Source organism: Chrysochloris asiatica, unplaced genomic scaffold (assembly GCF_000296735.1).
Source record: "Chrysochloris asiatica unplaced genomic scaffold, ChrAsi1.0 scaffold00106, whole genome shotgun sequence".
Classification (NCBI taxonomy): Eukaryota; Metazoa; Chordata; class Mammalia; order Afrosoricida; family Chrysochloridae; genus Chrysochloris; species Chrysochloris asiatica.
The window spans coordinates 8,112,524-8,127,167 of NW_006408624.1; the positions used below are offsets into that span (position 1 = coordinate 8,112,524).

At 46.4% G+C, this 14,644-nt stretch overlaps 2 protein-coding genes across 3 annotated transcripts in view; one reads left to right on the forward strand and one right to left on the reverse strand.

Annotated features, from left to right (window-relative positions):
- The window catches only part of LOC102831375 (bone morphogenetic protein 8B-like), a 67,464-nt gene extending 57,061 nt beyond the window's left edge, over positions 1-10,403 (forward strand). Inside the window, exons 4-7 of the mRNA XM_006867573.1 lie at positions 4,605-4,799; positions 5,592-5,671; positions 6,069-6,179; positions 10,153-10,403. Coding sequence (XP_006867635.1) covers positions 4,605-4,799; positions 5,592-5,671; positions 6,069-6,179; positions 10,153-10,302 — 536 coding nt within the window. The 3' untranslated portion in view covers positions 10,303-10,403. The remainder of the gene's footprint in view (positions 1-4,604; positions 4,800-5,591; positions 5,672-6,068; positions 6,180-10,152) is intronic.
- PPIE (peptidylprolyl isomerase E (cyclophilin E)) overlaps positions 5,641-14,644 on the reverse strand; it is a 42,905-nt gene continuing 33,901 nt past the window's right edge. The window contains exons 9-11 of one of the 2 annotated variants that reach the window (XM_006867572.1): positions 11,480-11,622; positions 10,159-10,174; positions 5,641-5,678 (exon numbers count right to left, since the gene is read on the reverse strand). In XM_006867572.1, coding sequence (XP_006867634.1) covers positions 5,641-5,678; positions 10,159-10,174; positions 11,480-11,622 — 197 coding nt within the window. Of the gene's footprint in view, positions 5,679-10,158; positions 10,175-11,256; positions 11,326-11,479; positions 11,623-14,644 lie in introns of those variants that run through there. The other variant, XM_006867571.1, reaches the window with a different exon arrangement.

Consider the following 14,644-nt stretch of genomic DNA (forward strand, 5'->3'; position numbering starts at 1 on the left):
TGAGATATCAAAGAGATTGTCCGATGATTTCCGCATTCCGTTGGGTCACCTCTCTTTGGAATGGGCACAAACATTGATCTCTTCCAATCAGTTGGCCAGACAGTTGTCTACAGTATTTAAGTAGTGTTAGTCAATTTCCACGTATTTGATTTTTTCCCTTGATTTTCCTGTTGTTGATTTCTAATTTTATAGCATTGTGATCAGAGAAGATGCTTTATAGTATTTTGATGTTTTAAAGTTTATTGAGATTTGCTGTGTGACCTAACCTATAGTCTATCCTGGAGATTGCTCCATATGCACTGGAAAAGAATGTACGTTGTGCTGTTGTTGGGTTGAATGTTCTGTAGATACCTATGAGGTTAAGTTGGTTGATTATGTTGTTTAGTGCTTTTGCGTCTTTGTTGAGTTTTTTTCCAGTTGTGCTGTCCTTCATCCAAAGTGGTGTATTGAAATTTCCTACTGTTATTGTAGAGTTGTCGCTGTCTTTCTTCAGTTCTATCAGAGTTTGATTTATGTATTTTGAGGCTCTTTCATTGGAATCAAAGATATTTATTATGGTATGTCCTCCTGTTCAATTGACGCTTTAATCTTGATAAATGTCCTTCTTTGTCCATCATGCTGGTTTTTGCCTTAATGTCTATTTTATCAGAGATTAATATTGCCACTCCTGCTCATTTTTTATTGTTATTAGTTTGAGATTTTTTCCCCCATTCTCTGATTTTTAGTTCATTTTTGTCTTTGTGTGTAAGGTGTGTGTTTTGTAGACAGTACATGCCAGGATCCTGTTTTCTTATCCATTCTGCTAATCTCTGTCTCTTGACAGATGCATTTAATCTATTTACTTTCAGTGTGATTATCAATAGTTATGATTTTTTTGCTGTCATCTTGCTGGGGTTTTTTTTTGTGTGTGTGTGTGTGATTGTGGTGCCATGAATTTACTTGATGTGGCTTTTCTATCCAAAGTCTTCTTAATTCCCACCAAGTAATTGCGTGGGACCATGCAAATAAGGTATAAGGACTCTAAGGTTGGGATTGGTTAGTGTTGCCCTCTATCTAGGCTTAAAAGGAGCCATCTCAGAAGCAGAGAAGGAAGGTCCCAGGACGGTCAAAAAGGAAGCGCATGAGTGACGTGTGAGAGCCCTACCTAGAGAAATGGTGATGGCAGAGACCACAGCAGAGGTGGTGATATGGAGAGACAGAGCAGCTTCAGGCTCTAGGCCTATGGACTGAGTAAAGCTGAGTGCCTATGGACAGGAGACTGGCTTGGAGAATGGGCCCTTTGGGCATTCACAGACTGGCTCAAAGAACTTTGTAACACGTGCTGGAGCAGGGTAGAGGCCAAGGGACCACGTGGTTGAGAGGCTGAAAACAAAAGTGAGGCGTGCCTGTAGAATGGCAGACAAGAGGAGTTCCTGACTAGAGAACTGCTGCGTCCTGAGTTGGTTTTGATCCTGAATTGTACCCTGTTCACTTCCCTGATAAACCCCATAATTATGAGTTTTGTTATGAGTTGTGTATGGCCACTGCAATGGATTATTGAAACCAGATGTGAAGCAGAGAGTGCTGTGGGAGGAATGGTTAGTGTCAGAATAGGGTAAAGAAGGTTGTAGGGTAGAAGCATGTCTGACCTTCACTTCATAGGAATCAGCCTTGGGCTGATTTTGAGCTTGATTCTCTTTCCCCCTAGTGAAGCCAGGGGAGTTCAGATATGGTCTCTACATGGTTTTTGCAGTGGTGTTTCTAGTTTCTTTGTTCCATATAAATTTCTGAATTCTGTACTGAATTAATTTTGTTCGTGGGTTTTCTTTACATTTTCTGCATTACTGTTGTTTTAATGTTTACTAAATCTTTCTGATTTTCCTTTTAATTTTGATATGAAGATGTATTAATTTTCTTTTAGGTTACCCTGTAATTATTGATTTTTTCCTAGTTTAAAACAGTCTGCTTTATCTAAAAATCTACTTGATTTCCTTGCCATTTGAATGTTCTGCATCTACACTATTCCATGGTTTTGCTCTGTAGTTAACTTCATCATAAATCGGTATCTCTGGTTTCCTATTTTCAGTCTTGTGGGTTTGTTTTACTTTGGATACTTCTATATCTAGTTTGCATTCTGGGTGGTGGTGTCATGTATCGTAATCTAAGGTTTTGTCTGTTTTGCTAGATCTCAGAGTACTAAAGGTAAAGAATACCCTTTAGTACTTTTTGCAAAGTTAGTCTTGTTATTATAAATGTCTTTAATTTTTATCTGAAAATGTTTTAACTTCCCTGTCATATTTGAGAGACAGTTTTGCTGAGTATATGATTTGGGGTTGGCAATTTTTCCCCAGAGTTTGGGATATGTCATCCTATTGCTTTCTTGCCTGCATGGTTTCTGCTGAGAAATTAGAGCTTAGTCTTCTGGGTTCCTCTTTGTAGGTAACTTTTCATTTTTTCCTGATTCTTTCCTTGTCTTTGGTTTTGGAAAATTTGATTATGTCTTGGTGATTTTCTTTGGGACTGTATCCTGTTTGGGGTTCTTTAAGCTTCTTGAGGTTGTCTTCTCATCTTTCATGTTGTTAAGGAAGTTTTTTTCCAGCAACTCTTTGACAATTTTCTCCAAGTTTTTTATTGTCTCTTCCTGTTCTGAAATTCTGATCACCCATAAATTATTCCTATTCCTCTTCACGGTGTCCTACATAAATCTCAGACTTTCTTCTGAATTTTTCATTATTTTTTCTATTGTTTTTCTATTTTACTAGTATTGATAGATCTTTCTTCAAGGTCACTAATTTGGGTTTCCATTAATTCTAATCTACTTCTTTGCCTTTTCATTGTATTCTCCATTTCTGAGGTCTTAGTATTAATCTTTTGGATCTCTATTTGTAGACTTTGTATTATTTGAAAATTTGAATTGACTATTTGTTCTTGTAGTGTTTTCCTTAAATTCTTCTTAAGTTTTTTTCTGTGTTCTACTTGATTTCAATCTTTTGAAGGTACCTAAATATCATTATTTTTAATTCTTTCTCTGATAGTTCCATTTTCTTCCTCAGAAACTTTTCTAGCTCTGCATCTTGGTCATTTGTTTGAATCACTCTCTTGTTTGTTCATGTGAACTAAAATGATCTGTTGTCTCATTGACATTGTGGTGGTGGTGTATTGAATTGATGATTGTACTATTGGTGTGTTCTTAGGTCCTCACCAACTGTCTTCTAGTGGGTTTGATTAGAAATTGGAAGCATGTGTACTATTTCCCACTCATTCATTGGTCATGAAGTTTAGTTTAGGATGGGTTTGGCTGGTGGTAACTGGTGTTTGTCCATGATTAGGTGGCATAAGAGCTGGTGTAGGCTATTGTCCAGTAGATGGAGCTTTCCTCTGAAGCTCAGAGTTCAGGGTTATCCTCTGTGTCTGTTTCACTTGGTCTCCCATATCTTTGTTGTAGAGGGTCTGTGTAAACACGTCTGTCTAGTCCACCATCTTATTGGCTTGATAATATGTTTTAAGAGATATAAAAATAGGCTAGTAATCTTGCTCCTTTAAATTTGCATAAGAAAATTTCACAGAAAAAGAAGAGACTGATTTCATTTTTGTCTTTATAATGAAAGCCAGGAAGTGACATAAAAGTCTGAATAATGAATGTATAGCATGTTGACTCAAAGTAATTTTCTGTATTGAAATGTTTATTTGGCAGTTCAAACCCAACAGCAGCTCTTTGGAAACCCTATACAGGGTTGTTATGAGTCAGAACTGACTTGACAACATTTAACATCAATTTTGACAAGCAGGAAAATATTTATGTGAAAAAGTTACCAAAAAACCCAGTGCCATCAACCTGATTCCAGCTCGTCATGACTCTATTTATATAAGGGTTTCCAAGATGGCAAATCTTTACTGGGGCTATCAGCTTCATTTTGCTCCAGAGGAGTAATTGGTGGATTGAACCGCCGACCTTGTGGTTAGCAGTCCAGTGCTTAACCCACAGTACAATCAGGACTCCTTATGTGAAAAAGTGAGAGGGGAGTGGATGTAAACTTATTTGTTGTGCTTACAATTGTGTAAAGAATCAAAATCAACCAAGAAATATGAAAATGAATGTGTTGGAGTGGGGGAAAAGCCTTAGGAGTGATACCATTTTCTCAAAACTGTTCTTACTGTGATTATAATATTGTTTCTACAATTAAAAAAAAAAAAAAAGAGGGCAGGAAGGTGGTTTTGTTGGTGGTGTCTTTCCATTCCCAGTGCTAATGATGGAGTCCTCAGTCTGAGGACCCTGATGCTGAGGGTCCCTGGCTGGGACTCTGAAATTTCTTCTGGAAAACAAGAAATACGTAAAGACAGAGTGAGACGGGGGTGTGAAACAATTTTGAAACTTGAAAAACATGGCAGATGTCAGTTTCCTGGTCATCACTCATTTGTGGTCCTCAAGGATTGTGTTTCACCTTCCTCCTCCCTCAGACCTGCCTGCAGGGAGCTGGGCTGACCTTGGGACTCATCTTCAGACGAGCACCTGGAGGCCAGTGGGTGCCCTCAGGCCTTAGCTTCTATGCTCCTGGACCTGCCCAGACTTCATTAGAGGTCCCTGCCGTGCCCTCAGTGACCACTCTCTGTCCTTTCTGTTTCAGGACACAGTGTGGACCCTGGACTGGCTGGTCTGCTAGGGCGCCATGCACCGCGCCCCAAACAGCCCTTCGTGGTCACTTTCTTCAGGGCCAGCCCCAGCCCCATCCGAACCTCACGAGCGGTGAGGCCGCTGAAGAGGAGGCTGCTGAAGAAAACCAACGAGCTGCCACAGACCAACAGGCTCCCGGGGATCTTTGGTGAGGTCTAGGGCTGGCCTGGCTCTGGGGCCCGGCAGTGTTTGCGCAGGGAGGCTGAGCAGGAGCCAGGTGGTGGGGAAGAACCTCTAGACTGAGGGCAGCACACGTGCCCAGTCTCCTCCTAGCCACCTTTCCTGGCACCAGGCCTTTGCCCCAGGCACCCTAGTGACTGGTCCCTCCCCCATCTCATGCTCTGAACCTCTGTACTCGCCACCCCTCCCACCTGGAAGTCCCACTTTCTGGCCTTACTTGGCTCCTCCAGGAGCCCGTTCCCAGACCTGGGTTAGGGTCAATGGTGCCTTCTTCCTACAGTCCAGCCCCTGCGGGCTCTCGCAATCATTTATGTGATGGCTAAACCACTGGGCAAGCCCCTTGAGTCAGGACAGGCTTGACCTGCCTAGGTCCTTCTTTCATGGACACCACCCTTGGCTGACCTCAGCTGAGTGTACTTGCACATGTGGCATGGATGTGGTTGGAGGAAAGTGGGCCAGGAAGTGTCCCTGGAGGACAAAGGATGTGCTTGTCCTCCCTGCTCAGGTCGAGGGGTCCTGTTTGACTGTTGATGGGGGTGGAGACAGGCTGAGAGTGGGAGCCATTGAAGGAAGACTCTTGAGCTGGGTTGTGACATGAACTGAGCTCCAGGGTTGGGTTTTATGAAACCAAATGGTTTCTATTCCCATCATTTGTTCAACCAATGCGCCCTTAAGGGCCCTTCCCGCCCCTCAGGTAAAGCCCTGTGGCAGCTGGACAGAGTCAGACCCAGAACAGACCTTGTACTGTCTGTTCCTGTAGATGACATCCACGGCTCCAACAGGCGGCAGGTGTGCCGACGGCATGAGCTCTATGTCAGCTTCCAGGACCTCGGCTGGCTGGTAACTCCTCCCTCCCCCCTTTCTGATAGCCCACCTAAGTACATCTCCAGGGAGGAGGTACACGTTTGGGTGGTTTTCTTGTTTTATATATTTTATCTTCAGTATTTAACAACTTTTCTAAGGTGAGGATGTGTGACTTTTACAATGAGAGAGTTTTTTTGTTTGTTTGTTTTTGTAATACTCATGAAAATGGAGATTCTAAGTCCTCAGGGAAACTGAGGCAGAGTGAGTGATGCATGGGGGTGCGCCGACAGAGCGCTGACGGGGTGTAGTGGGGTCAGTGCCCAGCCCTGTCCACTGAGGAGCTTGGGGGGTGGGGGCCCGAGTTGCCCTGTGAACATGCTGACCCAGGGCTAAGGAGGTGCCGCATGCTGGACTGCCCTTTCCTCTCCCCCAGGACTGGGTCATCGCCCCCCGAGGCTACTCGGCCTATTACTGTGAGGGGGAGTGCTCCTTCCCGCTGGACGCCTGCATGAACGCCACCAACCATGCCATCCTGCAGTCTCTGGTCAGTGTCCCCGGGGAGAGCATGAGGGGAGGGGGCTCAGAGGGACGAGAGCAGCTGCTCCGTGTCTCAGGGAGTTTTCTTTACTAAGTCCACAAAACACACACACACACACACACACATACACAAATTCCTCCTGAGTCTGTGTGTACCCCGGACACATTGAGTCCACACTTGTCTGTGTTCTCACAGGCACACATGGGACATACATGGACTCACATGGGTGCACCTCTACGTGGTCAAATGCAGACACAGGTGACACACGTGCACACCCACCTGGGACTCGTGATCTGAACACACATCTGTCCCCATATCCCAATGTGTGCTGTCCCCATGAGACACACGTTCACTTGGTGTGAGTTGTGTGTGTGCCTCTCCACACCCCAGGGATCACCAGGACATGGCACGGAGGCACTTGTGGGCTGAGGGTCTCAACCCTGAGTTACTTCCCCTGCTGGTGTTTCCCTCGTTCCCTTCCTCGATGCCCACATTTTCTACAGTCTCTGTGCCTGCTGACACTCGGCTTCCAGAGGGAACTTTCAATGCCTAGTTGTTCTAATCGGAGCATTGTTACAGCTGCTTATTGATAAGTGCTTTCTGTGCTGTTGATTCTGCTGTGGAAATGTCTTTCTAGAACTTCTTACCTACATTCCTAGCTCCTCGCACCCCAGAGCCTTATGTTTTTGTAGTCACGGGTTATTTAAAGGTAATGTCTCAAACTGAGAACAAATGAATCAACCACAGAAGCTTTGATGGTATGACCATGCTTATTTTCCCAATGATCAGATGGACTTTACCAGACACCCGGGAGCAGACTTCCTTTGGGAAAGCTCGGGGGTGATCTTAAGACTTGTGTGTAGTAACCCTGCCCCCCTGTTGTAGTGCCACGTGGTCTCCATGGCCCCTGAGGGGAGACCACCTGTACCCCCAAGAATCTATCCCCTCCACACTGCCACTGCCCTGCCTTTCCCGAGTCCTCAGTCACAGATGTGAGCACTCACTGTGTACTGGGTGGGCAGCAGCAGATAGCCCCTGCTCACTGGGGCTGCTGTCAGTGGACCATAGACAGGGGACTTGATGCCTTCTGCAAGGAAGAGGAGGGTAGGCCACTCAGCAGAGGGAGACTATGGGAGGAGGAGCATGTGGAGAGCTGGCGGGAGAATGTTCCAGGTAGGCGGAACAAGTGCAAAAACTCTAAAACAGGAAGGAGCTTGGTGGGCTTGGGGCCAGTTAGTGAGGTGGGGCTGTCATAGATTAAATGAAGGGGAGAGCAGACAGAGGTGAAGCTGGAGGTGGGCAGGGCCAGGTCACTGAGGGTCTGTGGTTTCCAGTCAGGAGGTGGATTTTTTCCTGAGAAGCCATTGGAGTGTTTCAGCAGAGGAGCGTCAGGGTCTGACGTATCCTCTAGAAGTATCTCTCTAGTCCTGTGGGGAGAGTGGACCATAGGGGATCAAGGATGGAGCAGCCAGGGAGACCAGTGAGGAGACTGTTGTAGTACCAGACAAGAGATGGTGGCAGCTTGGACAGGGTAGCTGGGTGGGTGGTGAGAAGAGGTAAGACAGCATAGACCATGGAGATAGATCAACAATGCCCCCATGGAGCGGATGAGAGTGTGAGTAAAGAGATCAGGGTGTCTTCTGGGTGTGCAGCCCGCATAATTGGTGGGGTTGAGGAAATGTGTAGTTCTGCTACAGCCTTGATCCGTTGCAGGTCCTGTTAGAGCTTCAAGGGTGACGTTGGTTGGATGTCTGGAATTGAGGGGAGTGGTTCAAGCTGAAGCTATAAGTATTAGAGACATCAATACGTTGAAAGATCTTTAAATCAACACGCATGCATGGACATTCATGTAAAAAACAGAATTATACATTTCTAGCAGAACAGTATTTAGCTTAGTATAGTGTATGGCACGTGGGAATTGTGTAAAACTGTGAATTATTGCTTTGACCCAAGATTAACTGGGAGACAGCAGTATGCAGATGGCCTGTAATTCCTGAGCACTGAAGCGATAGAGAGGGGAGTCACAGGAACCCAGGAGCAGAGGCCAGGGATGTGGGAAGGAATGGAGCCACTAGGGGATCCTGAGGAAAAAGAAAGCATGTAACCCCAGGCTCCGCACAGCAGCCATCGGGATCTTCCTAAAGCCCAAATCTGACATCATTCTTGGCTTCCCATCATCCCTAGGAGGAAGTTGGAGCCCTTGGTCTGGGAAAGGTGGCTCCTCATTAGCCATCCGATAGACCTCTTGGGCTAATCTCCACATGGCAACACATCCCAGGACCCTCGTCTTTTGGCATACTCCTGGTGTCCAGATGGGCTGCATTGTTGCACCCCCCTGCCTTTGCACCTGGGGGGGGGGGGGCTTTTTCCTGTGTCCTGTGTGCCTTGCCTCTGTGCCGTGCCCTGGACAGAGGTGGTACCTCATGCTCTTGCAGCATTGTAGGTCTGCTTTCATTATGTTTTGGCTGTTGATTGAAATGTTTCCCTTGGTGCACCATCACTTCCCACTGATGCTGTGAGAGCAGCACCTTTGTCTGGGATACTTTCCCCTTCTCCACGCTGGCTGGGCTGACACAAGGCCAGCATCAGAGAAACAGTTCTGTTGGAAATGAGAACAAATGTATCACTACACCCACTTGTCAGAGGAGAAAACTGAGGGACTGAGTTATGCACTTTGTACCCAAGAATGCACACAGCCCATCAAGATCAGAGCTTTTGATCTGGTGCACCACCCACACTTGACTCAAAAATGAATGGGACAGAATGACACATAGACTTCACTAATCAGTTTCATCAGTCTATTTGGGCCACTTCTCTTTTTGTCACTGATGGAGCTCTGATTCCGAGTGGGGAGTCACAGAATGGCAGTGTCCCATGGTGCTGACTTCTCCCTCAAGTGTCCCAGTTCAGTAGAGACCCCCCTCAGTCCCTACCCTGAGAGCTCTGGGGCAGGCAGTGGAGGCTGTGTCTCCTGGCCTCTTCAGATGGCCCATAATGCTGAGAGCTGGAAAGCTGGGCGCAGCGGCTGATGTCCCAGTCTGAGTGACATCCCTGTAGAGGCTTCTAGGTCCCAAGGCCACCCCACTGCTCAGTGACTAGTCCTCCTCAGCTGGCTGGCTCAGAGCTGGGGCCAGGGGACGGGGCGGCCAGGCTGTTATGAGGGCTGGAGGTCCACACAGCGATGGTAGCAGGTTGCTTCCATCTCCATGTCCTTGAGGGGTAGGTGGTGGTGCTGGTCTTGGGGATTGTCCCTGTAAACGGCAGCTCATCCTGCCAAGTCTCAGGGTCAGTATTTCTGTGTAGGCTGAAAACGGCCTGCTTGTTCAGTCGCTTTCTTGGTGGATAAAAGCCGTTTTGGAGCCTGTCAGAACAATCACTGACCTGCGGCACGTTCTGGCCACACTGTCAAATAGGCCTGCAACCCTGGACGTGCCCTGTGGCCTCTGTACCTCAGTTTCCTTGTCTGCACAGAGCAGGACTGACCTCAGAAGTTGTCACGAGGGCAGAACATACTTTGAGAGGTGAACCCTGCATGTCCAGAATGTTGCACAGATAATAACGAGAAGACATGCTGAGGGGTTCGGAGTCGGAGGAAGTGGAGGGGCCCAGAGGAAGTGGTGCTGCAGAGATGGCTCTAGGCAGAGGGCTCAGCACCAGGTGCCTGGTGTGCAGGGTTAGCTGGACTTTCCATGTCTGAAGAGAGTGGACATGGCAGGGTATGGCCAGGAGGTCCGGGGAGCAGTGGAACCTGGACCATCATGCCAGGGACTCAGGCTGAGCCCTGAGGGGCAGTGGGAGGGATGCTCTAGGGTCAGTTGTGCCCATCGGCACCAGCTCTGCCCCTAGGAGAGGATGGAGTGTGAAGGGGGTGTGCGGAGCCTGTGCAGGGAGCAGGCGGAGCTGGGGGCTGGGCTGGGCTGGGAGGGTCCTTAGAGGAGGCTGTTGCACTCATGCCTTTGTCACCGCCCTCCCTGACCAGTTGCACCTGATGAAGCCTGACGCTGTCCCCAAGGCGTGCTGCGCACCCACCAAGCTGAGCGCCACATCCGTGCTCTACTATGACAGCAGCAACAACGTCATCCTGCGCAAGCACCGCAACATGGTGGTCAAGGCCTGTGGCTGCCACTGAATGAGGCCACACCCATATGTGCCTGCTGCGGCCTCCAGTCCCACCCAATCAGCCTCCTCTTCAGCCAAGAAAACTTCAAGTGTGGTCACAGCTCAGGCAGGGGTGGGAGAGAGAGAGCCCTTAGAGGTCAGCACATCCCCTGCCCACTTCCTGCAAGAGTTCTGGTCCTCTCCAAGACCCTCTGCCCCACTTCCCGTGTGGTGTGTGGCAGTGTGTCCTTCCCAAACCTGGCAGGCCTAAGGAAAGCAGTAGCTGGGGATGCATGAGCTGAAGGGATCAGCACCGGACGTCCTATCTCAGGGACCTGTCCTTGGCCAATGCTGGCCCAGTCTATAGCTGACCTGGGCCTGTCTGAGGAGCAGCTGGAGTCAAGGTTGGCTGACTCAACCTGTGCACTCCTCACCTCAGGGTTTGGGTGTCTGGCTGGTGTCCGTCTTGCTGCCATGCAAGTGTTCCGTCAGCCAGAGACAGAGGTCATTTTGCATTGGTTGACTTCCACTGCCCTGCAATGGTCCACCACACTTGTCTCCTCAGAGACTTGGCTCACAGGTGGTGCTGTCGCCATGTCCAGGCAGACAGCCCAATAACAGCTGCAACCTCTGAAAATATCTAGGACTCAGTCAGCAGGTGGCAGGTGGCAGTACAAAAACTAGGATTTATTATACTAGAGAAAAACGTCCTAAGAGGCCTGAGAGAAGTCCTGGCAGTAAAGGCCCAGTGAAGCCGGAGACCGTCCAGACTGCCCATGGTGGGGAGGGTGAGCTCCTTCGCTGGCTCCTCGGACCCACAGCCAGGATCTTGGAGGAACCAAGCTGTACCTGCAGAGGAGCTGTTCCCAGTTGTCTCCAAGAAGGGCTCATGGTACAAATACAGCTGCTTCTTCAAAGGGACACCCGCAGAGGCACCTTGCATGTTCCCCTGGACACACCGGGGCAGAGCAGAGCGTACACTGGATCACACATACTCTCCACAGTCAGAGATGATCACTTTCTGCTTTGGCTTCCCATCCTTGCTGCCCTGGGCCTTTGGGCAGAACAGAAGAGGGGCAATCAGAGGGGAGGAGGTGGGGAGAGAAAGAGCTGCTTAGGGTACCCACCCTCACCTGCCCACACCTCCACTGGAAGCTGTCCCCTCAGATCTCCCACCAGGCTGGTGGGGAGGTGTCCTGGTCACCTACCTCAATCTGTCGCAAGACGTCCAGGCCTTCAGTGACCTCCCCAAATACCACATGCTTGCCATCCAGCCAGTCGGTCTTGTCACATGTCAGGAAGAACTGGGAGCCGTTGGTGTTTGGACCAGAGTTGGCCATGGAGAGAAGACCTGAATGAGGGAATGACCATGTCAGCTCCCTGCACCCCTGGGTCCTGGCCTCAGAGAACATCTGTGCACCCCACCTGGGTGGGTCCAGCTTGCTTCATTCAACTAAGACTCAGTAAAAAGGGGAGGGGTGAGAGACCAAGGTGGTTCCAATCATTTTATACTGGCTTACTTTTTTCATTTATTTTACAAATCTTTGTTAAGTGTCTACTGTGAAACAGAGCCCTGGGAACACTGGTGAGCATAACACAGCCCCAGTCCCAGTGGAGCTCAGTGGAGTGGGAGTGTTTATCTCAGGAATGCAAAGTTGATTTAATATCCAAAGACCAGTCATAGCAATACCGAACTGGTAGACGAATAAAAGCACATGATCATATAAACAGATACAGAAAAAGCATTGGACAAAATCTAAAAAGTCACCAAAAAAAAAAAAAAGCCTCAGCAAACTAGGACTAAAGAAAACGTCAACCCAAAGAGGGGCACTTATAAAAAACAAGTCTGTGAAAGACTTAATGCTTCCCCCCTAAGATAGGAAACACAATACTGTTCATTCTTAACCACTTTCATTCAACACTGCACCAGAGCTTCTAGACAGAGCAAGTAGGCAAGAAAATGACAACAAACAAGGCATCTACATTGGGAAGGAAGATGCAAACTCTTTTTGCAGATGATATGATCTTGAATATAAAAAGCTTAAGCAATCCACTAAAACACTATTGGGACTAACCAACTATTTCAGAAAGGGTACAGCATATTAAGAACAATATATAAAAATCTACTGAACTTCTACACACTAGCAATGAACAATCTGAAAATGAAGTGTAGAAAATAATTCTATTTATAATAGCATCAAAAACAATAAAATATTCAGGAATAAATTTCTTAAAGTGTAAAATGTATACTGTAAAAACTGTGAGACATTAAAGAGGAAAATAAAGACATTATGTTCATGGATTGTTGTTAAGTGATGTCAAGTTGGTTTCGACTCATAGTGACCCTGTGTAGGGTTTCTGAGGAGTGGCTGGTGGTTTGAACTGCTGACCTTGTAAGTTAGCAGTCCAGTGCTTATCGTATAGCGCCACATCAGGACTCAGGTTCATGGGTTGGAAGCCTTAGTATTTTTAAGACAGCAATATTCTCCAAATTGAACTGTGTACTCAAAGCAATGCCTATCAAAATCTAAGGTAGATTTTTTTGCAGAAACCAATGACAATGTCATAATAAAATTCATACATAAATGCAAGGGACCCAGAATAGGAAAACAAGCCTGAAAAAGAGAACAAAGTTGGAGGACTCACACGTCCTGAATTCAAAACTTATTATAAAGCCTCAAAATTCAAGACAGTTGTGGTACTGGCACAAGAACAGACAGTGATATCAATGAGACAAAACTGAGAGTCCAGAAACAAACCCCCAAATTTATGGTTAACTAATTTTTGACAAGTTAGAGGGCCAAGACAAACAGTCTTTTTAACAAATGGTGCTGGATATCCACATGTAAAAGAAGTTGGCAATGAGGGAATGAGCTGCTGGGCCTGGGGACCCAGGATCATAGTCCCATGGGAAGTCAAGGTCAATTCACATAACACAGTCCACAAAGACAATCCTTTATATCCTACTTTGGTGAGTAGCAACTGGCATCTTAAAATCTCATGAGTGACCGTCTGAGGTGTAACAACTGGTCTCTCCCCATCTAGAGAAAATACAAGTAGAGAAAATCACAGGCAATGAACTAGGGTGCCATGTGATAATCAGCCTCTACAACCCTGAAACTACAAGAACTAGATGGTGCCTGGCTAAAACCACCAATTGCTCTGAAAGGGGATCACATTAGAAGGTCCTAAATAGTGGATGAAAATGTGGACCAGAACTGCCCGCAAGATGGTGGACTAGGTAGACCCACTACACTGACCCTCTACAACAAAGATAATGAGAAGCCAAATAAATAGACACACAAATTCAGGAACCCTGAATTTCAGAGAAAAGGTTAGAGAAGTGGACTGAGTGCTTACTGGGAGGAGAAGCTGAGCAGGATGGTGAGAGAGGAGAGAATGACTGGCAAATGGGTCAGCGAGATGCAGCAGAAGGTGGTCTGGCAGAGCAGGTTCCCACCCTCATCCAAACCCACTGTTAACAGAAAAATAATTCAAAAGAATGATATTTAAGTACCTTCAAAGAATGGACAGAAAGATTGAGGAAAGCAAGGACAACCCAGAAAACATTTAAGACGTATTCAGGAAAACACTACAAGAATATACTATACAAAATAAATATGAATTTTGAAATAATACTAAACCTATAATTAGAAATCCAGATTAATACTAAGATTTCAGAAATGGACAATATACATAGAGGGCAAAGGAGTAGATTTGAAACAATGGAAGCCTGAATTAGTGAAATTGAAGATAAAATTCTCAATACTGGTATACTAAAAGAACAATCAGAAAAGGATGAAAAAAATCCAAAGAGTTATCTGGGACACCATGAAGAACAGGAGAAGGCAATAAAAAGCCCAGAGAAAATGATCAAAGAGCTGTTGGAAGAAAATTTCCCTAACATCATGTCTAGTCCAGCGTCATTCTCACAACTGTTACGTTTAGGTCCACTGTTGTTGCCATTATGTTAATTCATCCACTGGGATCTTTCTTGTTTTCACTGACCCCTCTATTTGCCAAGCATGATGTCCCTCTCTCCAGGGATTGGTGCCTCCTAACAATATATCCAAAATTTAAGAGACAAAGTCTCATCATTCTGACTTCTAAAAGCTGTACTTCCTCCGACACAGATTTGTTTGTTGTTCTGGCAATATTCTTCTCCAACAATACAATTCAAATGCACCAATTTTTCTGTGGTCCTCCTAATTTACTGTCCACCTTTTACATGTATATAAGGCTATGAAAAATATTGTGGTTTGGGTCAGGTGAGCCTTAAGTCTTCACACTGACATCTTTGCTATTTAACACTTTATAAAGAGATCTTGGGCAAATCTGCTGCACAGGAACTTTTTAAAGTATTGAAGAGCAGA